At 37.9% G+C, this 10794-nt stretch overlaps 1 protein-coding gene and 1 pseudogene across 1 annotated transcript; both read right to left on the reverse strand.

Annotated features, from left to right (window-relative positions):
• Nucleotides 1-566: 566 nt before the first annotated feature.
• On the reverse strand, nucleotides 567-3596 carry LOC116062228 (annotated as a pseudogene).
• A 2974-nt stretch (nucleotides 3597-6570) lies between these two features.
• LOC116062008 (cytosolic sulfotransferase 3-like) lies at nucleotides 6571-10794 on the reverse strand. Its single transcript, XM_031316424.2, has 8 exons — nucleotides 10557-10794; nucleotides 10043-10172; nucleotides 9780-9902; nucleotides 9325-9425; nucleotides 8184-8310; nucleotides 7987-8084; nucleotides 7718-7892; nucleotides 6571-7265 (listed from the first exon to the last, which is right to left on the reverse strand). Exons 1-8 carry the CDS (start codon nucleotides 10575-10577, stop codon nucleotides 7153-7155), a joined length of 888 nt encoding a protein of 295 aa, XP_031172284.1. The 5' UTR covers nucleotides 10578-10794; the 3' UTR covers nucleotides 6571-7152.

Raw genomic sequence — 10794 nt, forward strand, 5'->3', positions numbered from 1 at the left:
GGGTGAGGGTATCAAAAACAATTGAGAATGCCTTAAGTTATGTCTAGATCATCTCTTTATAAAAAAAAGTGCCCTGACATAACTTGTGTTATGAATTGACACTGTAAATAAAATTAATAATAATAAAAGTAAAATAAAAAATGTATTGCAGCGTAGACTGCCATGGGGCAGAGGGAGTAGACTTTTAAGTAGCTTGAGACAAAGGAGAATGTAAATTTCCATCTTTAGGGTTGGTCTGCAGAGCATTGGAATCATCTGCCAAAGAGTGAGTGAGTGAGTGAGTGAGTGAGTGAGTGAGTGAGTGAGTGAGTGAGTGAGTGAGTGAGTGAGTGTTATCACATAATTATTTCTGAAACAAGTGGATGATTCTTCTTTTACAATGGTTAAATATACACTGATATTGTTTCCCAGAGACTATTGTTGATTGCACTCAGTTAACAGCATAAATGTAAATACAGTACACTTCAATCTAAATAATTTCCACAAATGAGTGACATAACACTGATTTTTGAACACAGTAAAAGGAGATTCAACAAGGGTTAAACATATGAAAGTCATTAGTTGACATCACAATAAGAATTGCCACACTAATTAGACAATATTTTTATCAATCGAATGTATCATCTGACTCAGTAATCAACATTATTATCAAATGAATCACAGTTCAGGACATGCACAGAAGTACACAGCTTCTAAACTTCAGTGTGAAACTGCAGTGTAGAATTCTTCATTTTCTGCTTGTAGTTCTCATCAAACTTTTCATCCTGCGCCACAGTGAAGTGGTTCTTCCAGTCATCAACTTTCCCTACAGAACCACAAAAAAACAGACAGGTATTTTAGGTGAAGGTGGAGATCTGATTTTATGTCATCTCACATGTATGTATTTACTATACCTTTCCTCATGAAGGAAGACTTTGTGAAATCCAACTCTCGTGACGTTGAATAGTTGACCATGTTGTTCTTTTTCATAGCATCAAACTGCACTTTGCCTATAATTATTTCCTTCTCCTCAGCGGAAGGAGACAAACCAAGAAAGCAGCAGAGTTTGTCTATTTCCCGTCCAGTATCCTGGAAATTTGGTCAGATGTAAAATATTGCACTATTATAGTTCTCATACTGTATATTACCACCTACAGCAGCGTTATGAAAAAGTAACTTGATTAGTATGAGAACTCTAAATTACACACACACACACACACACACACACACACAAAGACAACCCGCAAAAACTAATGTCTAAGAAAGTAAAAGATCTAATGTCAGATCAGATGTAATGGATTTTTTTAGAACTCTGTTTCTTCTCCCACCAGCCGTTCACATGGTCATGCCAGGATCCAAACACCACTGAAGTAACAGAACAATAAATGAAAGCATTGAAGGAATGCGAAGGAAATCTGTGCATCTCCAATACGAGCAACTGAATTACAGTATTTCATACATACTCTTTCCCTCCATGAATCTCTGGAGGTAGCTGCTCCAGTCTCCAGGCTCTGGGTGCAATGTGGTCATGTGTTCCATATTGAAATAAGACACCACACTGTCCTTTGCATTGCGGGCCATGTAGACTATCTACACACACAACAGAAAAACACTTACATTATCTGAAGAGCAGTATTGCATGTGACATGAAACGCCTGTGTTTATGAAGAACTGTTCATAAATCATCTTCATTAGATGTCAGTGTTTCCTTTTGTCATCATTCAGCCTTCACATGAAATAAAACATCCTACATGGTGTTGAAATTTATTTGCTGTTAAACACTGTTTTTGTTTTTATAACATATTAACAAGAATGTAAGAGTAAGAGAGACATAAACCTAGTAAAGATCTGTAGTAAGTCCTTAGATAATTCCTGTATGTAAAAATAAAAATACTGTTGTGTGGGCCGTTTGAATAATCTCCTTGGCAATTTTCAGCCATTGATACTGTACTTAAAGGCTTTTCTGACCTTGGACTTTTGCTCCCAAAAAGACTTTTTTGGGCAGAAACTGGACTGGAAAATGAGTCTTAATGAGTCGAGGAGAGATGGTGAGGTTGTCCAGATGGTCTTTTCCTTTGTACATGGGTGGAGAAGGCCCCAATCCTGTACATTATCAAAACAGTCTACAGTAAATCAGTGAATACTACATTGTGGTGAATACAAGACAATACAACTACACATTAAACGTTCAGATACCATGGTGATGATAAATGCACCAATTATTATTAAAGGGGCTGTACATATTCAGAACATTAATATAGCAGTAAACAAATATTTGCCATGAAAAGATATGGTGGAGTAATGGCATCCTGAGCAGAGAATAAATTCACACTCCCTTTGTGTGTGTTTTAATCCGAGTTTCTCTGTTATTATGCCGTTCCGGCCGCATGTGCATGTTAGTGCACGTGGCCGTAAAAAAAACCGTAAGTATTTCAAGTATGGGAAACGATCTGTGAGAGCTGTGTGGATGCATCCTTGCCCGCTGTTTTTTTTTTTTCAACCTTTACATATAATATATAATACAACAGAATGACATGTAAATCAATGTGAACAATTTAGTTTACTGATTTAAGCAAAAGACTGAGAATTACCACCACGTCATAAAAGTGTTTGCATATTTGTGACATATGTAATATGGTGAGTATATAATAGTTAATTCAACCTGGCTGCAGAGAAGGGAAGGCAGCCTCCAACATAGGCACTCTGTTATAAATAGGGATGGATGTCAGACGCTCTGTCTGACCAAAATACAGCAGTTCAAGGATGTAGGTTACCCAGGTGGTTCCTAAAAGAAAGACAATAATCAATTAAATAAAAAGATAATATAATATAATAATATAGGCCTAAACAATAAATAAAGATAAGATAATCCTTTATTTATCCCCCCAGAGGGGGAATTTGGTTGGTTAATTAAGATAATTTTAGACTACCAAACTACAGTATAAAGCAAAGCACATCCTGTTCATGTGTGTGTGTGTGTGTGTATGTGTGTGTGTGTGTGTGTGTGTGTGTGTGTGTGTGTGTGTAAACTGACCTGCTTTAGGGTATGTTGCAATAAGTATATCATCTGATCGTTAGATTGTCTTAGAAAAATAAAAAAGGAGAGAAACAACAATAACTTAAGAATCCAAAAGAAACTAGGAAAGAAAACAGCTACGGAAATGAACAGAAACAGGATTACTCACAATTATAGCTAGCTAACTATGAGCAGTGGTAGAATTTTAAAAAGCTGAAAACAGGGCTGTTTTTCTAAACGCATGAAAAGTTGACTTTTTGGAGATAGGTGGTGTTGATTATAAAAAAGTTCAAACCATGCTTAATGTTATGAAAACAATGTCCCCTTGGTTTAAATGTACATAATGTACTCTGCAGCCAGATCTAATCAAATAACTACACTAATCAACATTTGACATGCCTCACCCCAACCCAACCTTCTAATAATTGATTAAGTCACGACTGTCAATTTGCATACTGGAGAAAGACTCATTCTCACAGGAAAGGTAATTGTTGTCTTAGCATTTTGGGGAGCCACTCCCTGCTGGGCCAGACTGATTAGAACAAGGAAAATGCATATCTTTGTAAACTTGAATAGAATTGGCACTACCTTTGTCTGCCATGAGAGTAAACCTGAATTCAGAGGTGTGTCCTAAATCCTGGGAGAGATGTCATTTGAGGAACCACCCTCAGCTCCTTAGGATAAATTTGGAAACTTGACAATGAATCAGGACTGTTTGAATGTGTCTCCCGAAGGGGAGGCATGTTTGGCAGTCCACTGCTGGCAGTGTTTTATTGATGTATTGTTTTGTATTGTTTGGACTGCAGACTGTGACCTCACAAGGAAACATGTCTGTATGTCCGCTGCTTGCAGTGTATTGTTTTATCATTGTCACATGACTGATTGATGTGACTCCAGAACGGAGATGCATGTTTTCAGTCCACTGTCAGCTACAGTGTAACATTTGCTTTTTGTCTTGTCATTTTCATTCATGTTGTTTATTAAACCTTTTGCTTAACTTTCAATTGGACCCAAGCTTTCTCCTTCCTCCTCAGAAATCAAACGATCACGTCGTTCTTTTAATTTTTGACAGTGGTTCTCACAGGAAAGCGACAACGCTACAAACATGATCTTGTAGAATATGATGCATTGCTAAATTAAACTACCCAACAGTTGCTGTTATACCTACATACTTTTACTTAAGTAAGGTTTGAATGCAGGACTTTTACTTGTAGTGGAGTATTTTCACAGTGTTGCTACCTTTACTTAAGTAAAGGATCTGAATACCTCTTCCTGACTATGCGTCTAATTGAACCCCACTGGAAAGTGAGCATATTTTGAAGAAAAAAACAGGATATTATAAAAAATAAAATTATCTGGAGCCATACCTTGTCCAGATTACTGATGGTGTCCTTTGACTGCTCTTTCCTGGTTGTATTTTCCTCTTCTCCCAGTGTCTTTCTTCACTTGTGTTAATAGTAAATTTTACTTTACTGTAACTTTAATCACCTCTCCTGGCAGATGTGATTTGACAGCCCCTGAACTGTGGAATTAGATTTGTGCCAATATATTCAACACTTCTTAAGTATCAAACAAATATCACTCACTAAGGCAAAAAATTGTCTTCTAAAAAGTAAAACATACAACTTTGTTTACAGTTCCCTTTGCTTCTTTCTGCACTGATCAGACTCTTTCAGCTTTGCGGTCATGATCCCAGCTCCCTTGATTGCACTGCCTGACACACACCTCTTGCATAGGCGGGTCTTTTCAGAGGTGCGTCCCCATTGGCTAATGAGTTTTTAAGTGACAGCCAGACGTTCAGTGCAGAAGCTGAGTTTTAATGACAGACACCCAAAACAGTGGCACTACTGTATTCCTATCACGATTTATAAAGTGTTAGTATTGATCACATATGTTGTCTGTGCTGTACTAGGCGTTTTGTTGTGTTAAGTTACAGCTAAGCTTTGCTATGTAAGGTAGCATTATTAGGAAACTGCTATCTATAATAGGCCTCCTACCAGCTCAATGTGTCTGGAACACCATCCTACGGAGGTGCCCAGGGGACATGTTTACCAGATGCCCCAACCTTGGTGTTATTGGTGGAGGTTGTGTGGCCTAGCTTACTTATACAGTGGCATGGACGTGATACAATTATTAAATATATACTAAAGTATTTAGGCTATGTATCTATTAATACAATAATACAATACACTGCAAAATATAATGTAAAAGTTATGTATTGATTACACTTGATTTTCCACCAAGAGTCCTGTCGTTAGAGATGGGCCCGAGCCTGAAGCTCTGCAGTGGGACGCTATTGCAACTAAAAGTACAAGTATTACAAGTATTAGCATCAAAATGTACTACCGAGTACCAAAAGTTAAAGTATTCATTATGCAGAATGACTCATTTCATAAAAATGAACATTATATTATTGGATTATAATTAGTGATGAATTCATGTGTAAGCATCACCTGCAGCTGGTGAAAGAGGAACTGATTTCAATTGATTATGGGTTTTTAATCTATAATAATCATAATTTATTAGTTGGTTATATTTTGTATGAACAATCTGATTCTGCATAGTAACTAAATCTATCAAATAAATGTAGTAGAGTAAAAAATACAATCTTTCCCATGTAGCCTAGTGGAGTAAAAGTATAAAGTGGCAGGAAGTGGAAATACTCAAGTAAAGTACAAGTACTTCAAAATTGTGTTTAAGTAAAGCACTGGTTGACTCCTGTTGAATATTCTCCAGATGAGGTGTAAACCTCTATCTTTAAAAAATACCTAACAGTAATCCCAGTTAAAGATGCAGTAGGTAAGACTTATAAAACTTACTTTCTGTTATATTTGCTGAAACTGACCCTATGTTCGAGTAGAACTACATGAATAGGTAATTAAAAAAAAAAAAATCCGGCTCTTCTGGCACCACCTACAGCCTGTAGTGCGATTTGCAAAAATCCACAGCTCCCTGTTCAGATGCACCAATCAGGGCCAGGGGGGGTGTCTAACTGTGTGTCAATCACTGCTCATGCACACGCATTCATTCTCCCTTGTGGGGGGAGGGGCTTAGGAGACCGTTTGGGCTTTAGCAGAAAGGGGGGAGGGACTGAGAAGTTGTCGATGTTCAAATTCTTTGGCTGTCCTGTCCTAAGTCCTGGATCTTCACAATCCTACCTACAGCACCTTTAACTGTTAAAATGGCTTGGTAAAATATTTGCTAAGTCAATCATAAATTTACCAAATAACTTTCATGTGCAGCACATTTTAAAACATACAGTTCAAAGTGGCCCACTCACCCTGCTGAGAAGATATTTCCCAAAACAGTGGTTGTGAAGTCAGTTTGTTGTGTAATACAGATCTCACTGTGACATGCTGCACAACTTGTAGGCATGTATACTGCTGCCCTGTGTTACTTTGTTAGCTTAGACTGGTCAAACAAGTAACTAAAAGTATGTAAAAGTAAAAAGGTTTGATACACAAAAACATTTTTTTGTGTATCAAGTGCAATTTCATACCCTCTATTCTTTTTACCTATTATCCGATCATTTTGTTATTTGATGTCCCATGCACAGAAAAAACAAAATGAACAACATGAATGAGTTCTTGTTGTTTTATTGCAAATATAAAAATTATAGATATGAATAAAAACATTTGGATTTATTTTATTGATCACACTAATGTCTTGCTCTCATTCGAGAATATCAGTGTAAATTCTTTAGTCATACAGCTGCTCTTTAATTACACATTAACATTTCATTCTTCTGAAGAGTTAGACTGTACATGTGGACAATATGGTGGACAGGATACTATACATTTTTTTATTTAAGGATTTTTGACCAATTACATCATTGGTTAATTTTTCTACATGCTACATTTTCATGTTATGAAAGAAATATTAAATCTATGAAATTAATCTATGAACTATTATAGATTTAAGAATTGAAATAGTATTTGTAGAACTCTAAAGCCTTTTGAAAAAAAAAAAAAAAATTAGCCTACATCATGATAATTTAAATGAATGAATCTGAAAACTTTTCACGGAGCCCCTGGCCCCATCCCACTTTGAGAATCACTGCATTAGAGGCAACTGTAACTTGATTTTTTCACAGAAACACCACATGTCCAGTCCGTCATAGATCCATCTCCAAATATACACAGCCTGTCCAGTCCTCTTTAAATTTCAGTGCGAAACTGAAGTGTGGAATTCTTCATCTTTTTCTTGTAGTCTTCATCAAACTGTTCACTCTGGGCCACAGTGAAATGGTTCTTCCAGTCACCAACCTTCCCTGCAGAACCACAGAGAATCACTGTTTCTTTAGCTAAAAGAGGAGAACTGATTTTGTTTTTCTTGTCACACACATTTAACTATTTATTCATTGAAGCTATAGTGCGTAGCTTCTGTCGCCCCCCATGAGAAATTCTAAGTAATGACAACAATTCTGTCGGTACATCCACATGATACAAGCCTTCCGTGATCACACTTAACACCCACCGCTCCTCCACACAGTAGTAGCCAAGGAGGACACGGAGGATTAAAAAAACATGATGAACTCTTCAGAAGAGTTTCTGCGCGCAAAGTTGCCGAATGACAAAATCTTGTGAACATAGCCATACTGAGAAATACAGAGAGAGTTGTAAGGAGCTGAAAGTCTTAATTAGCTTTGTATCAGCTCATTTGGCAATGGCTTGAATGTAACGGATGTTCATTAATATCAAAAAGTTACACACTAAAGCTTACCTTTTCTCATAAAAGGAGAAATTTTGAAGTCCATAACAAAGTTCGTAGAGTAGTTGGCCATGTCGTCCTTTTTCATATTGTCAAACTGCACTCCACTTGTGACTCTTTTCTTTTCCTCGACTGAAGGAGACAAACCAAGAAAGGAGCAGAGTTTGTCTATTTCCCGTCCAGTATCCTGGAAACATAGTTGTCTCAGTCAATGCATTGTTACCAGCTATAAATGAAAGGTAGCCTGAGTAGGAAGAGACACAGAACAACAACTGAATTACCTCAATCAGATCTTCGTAGAACATGTAATGGAGTTTTGAGTAAGTCTGTTTCTTCTTCCACCAGCCGTTCACATGGTCATACCAGGATCCAAACACCACTGCATAGCAACAGACCAACACATAAAATCACTGTAGTATTCAGGAAAAATCCATGCATCTCTGTATCAATAAAATACATCATCATACATCATACACACTCTTTCCCTCCATGAATCTGTGGATGTAGCTGCTCCATTCTCCCGGCTCTGGCTGAATCCTGTTCATGCGATCAAAGTGAAAATAAGACACCATGTTGTCTTTGGCATTGCGGGCCACGTAGACTATCTACAGAAGAAAAAAATGCTTTAATGATCTGAAGACCAACGTTACGTGAGACATAATATACTTTTACACAAGTGTTTGTTGTAGTAACTGGTGGTAGACATGCCTCAAATTCTACTCAAATTTTATCTTTCTTTTTTATTATTAGTTTTTCAGCACGACAGGTGCGTGTACTGTATGTGTGTATGTGGTGTGTAAGCGTGCAAGCATGTTTGGAATGATACTGTACCTTCTCAGGAAAGCAAATTTAGTTGTGTAATGTGTAATGGCCATAAAGGCATTATATTGTTACTGCCATATAATGCCGCGTTCTATTTACCTCGGAACTCGGATTTTCCGAGGTCAAAGTCGGAAACACGCCCCCTCACCTCAGATTTACGAACTCGGAACTCTGACAACCTCGCAGTAGCCCGAGTTCAAAATCCAACATGGCTGCCCCCTGTATCAACAGTTGTGAAAGCTGCAGTAACATAAATTATTTGTGTCATTAAATCAGTCGTTCACACAGGCATGTTCAACTTCTATATGTGGACATGTTGTTACGCTGTTTGCATGCACAAAAAACAGCGTAATGCGTTGTTATCAACTGGTATTGCTAACGATAGCTAACCGGGCTAGAGCTAATGAAAACAATGAAAATCCGACTTTAAATGGAACGCATTCAACTCGGGTATGACGTCATTCCCAGCTCCGGCTTCCGAGTTCCAAGGTAAATAGAACGCGACATAATATGTGAGTTGTGTGTGCTTTTTCAGATATGAATCATGCACCTTTTGTCACATCCCTTCCAAATGTACAATTAATACAGCTTGGAGTTCTGCCCTTTGCACAGGATACTTTCAAGGGATGGGGCAAGAGGGTCAAGGGGGATCAGGAGAGGTTTTAGGTGAAAGCAAGGGAGAGGGCTTGGGTGCAGGGGCAAAGGTCTCAGGAGTCAAGTGAGGGTCAGGGGGAAAGGGCGACCAAAGGGGGCTTACTTCTAGTTGATGTAATGCAAAGAACACACAAACTACTGACCCTGCAGTTTTGCTCCCAAAAGGACTTTGGCACAAACTGGAATGGAAAGTGAGTTTTAATGAGTCGAGGAGAAGTCAGGAGGTTGTCTGCCAGGTCTTTTCCTGTATGAAGAGGTAAAGATGGAGTAAGCAAATTGTCACAGGGCAGAAGTAATGGGTACATTTGTTTGCTGTGGTTTTTATGTTTTTTTACTATTGGGTTTAATTTTTCTGCTTGTCTGTTTGGAGTGTCGCTCTCCACTCGATTGAAAAGAAAGTCCAACACCCATTTCCCCATTTACAAAAGTCCTGATTCCGTAAAATGCTTTAATAGTTTAATAATAAACTAATAAAAGGCATGCACACTTTTCAGATACAATAGTAATGTTTAATGAAGTTTAAATCCCTGCACAGTACACTTAAGGTTCAATAAGTGTTTGTATGTTTGTGATGCATGTACATGTATGTTTGATCAACCTGAACCGAAAGACGGGACGATGAGCTCCAAAAAAGGTACTCTTTCAAAGATTGGGATGGATGTCTGACGCTCTATCTGACCAAAATACAGCAGGTCAAGGATGTAGGACACCCATGTGGTTCCTAAAAGACAGACAGAAAGAGAGAGAGAGAGAGAGAGAGAGAGAGAGAGGGAAACAAATTATCGCAACCCCTCACTGCAACACACATCTTTTATGAGCTCATAAAGCATTTATATTTGCTCTTTATGTTCATGGACTGACCTGCTTTGGGGTATGTTGCAATAAGTATATCATCTGGCCTGGCCTGAAAGTTTTGAATGTTCTCCCAGTTGTCTGTGAAAAAGTGAGTCATGCAGACTCCATGGAAATCAAACATTTCTGGTCGAGAGAGCTTAATAGAAAAAAAAGAGAGAGAAAAGAATCATAAACAATGCGTATGATCATTGTGTGCGAGTAATTGAACTGCAGCAATTTGACTGTGTGGAAAAGAATGCAAAGATTGTTCACTGGTCAGATGCAGACACAGAAGTCAGAATGTTAAAAAAAAATTAACTTCTACATGTCATCTTAAAAGGAGAGAAACAACAAATAGCTCACCAAAAGGACATGGTGTACTCAAATATTTAGTTGCATTTTAAACTACTTTTGTCCACAAGTCCATTCTCTTTTCCTCAGCATTACATGTTTACCAAGAAATTAACCCCACTTGAGAGTGAAGCACAAGTAGCCCTTTGAAAAAAAGATGTTTAGACTTTAGATTAAATTAAAGACATACCTTGTCCGGATCAAATGACATTCTGAATGCTGCTGGTTTCTCTGCTGTATTTCGGACACTTTTCTCTTTCTTCTGCTCGGATTTCTCTCAGATAAGCAATCTGTTTTCCTTCCTCTCTCTTCTCATTGCATAACACGTTCTCCATTGTAATTGGAGGCTCAGTCAGATGTGATAAGGTTCTCCAGGCCCTCCCCTTTCCAGATGTCCAGGCTTTTACATTGTATTCCCCTGTTCTCTC

Source organism: Sander lucioperca, chromosome 12 (assembly GCF_008315115.2).
Source record: "Sander lucioperca isolate FBNREF2018 chromosome 12, SLUC_FBN_1.2, whole genome shotgun sequence".
NCBI lineage: Eukaryota > Metazoa > Chordata > Actinopteri > Perciformes > Percidae > Sander > Sander lucioperca.

Coding starts and splice junctions, on each gene's coding strand:
- LOC116062008 (XM_031316424.2), bottom strand. CDS start 10,577: ATGTCATTTGATCCGGACAAG. Junction 7,893..7,986: donor TCTACGAAGATCTGATTGAG/GTAATTCAGTTG, acceptor CTATGTTTCCAG/GATACTGGACGGGAAATAGA. Junction 7,266..7,717: donor TTCTCCTTTTATGAGAAAAG/GTAAGCTTTAGT, acceptor GTGGTTCTGCAG/GGAAGGTTGGTGACTGGAAG.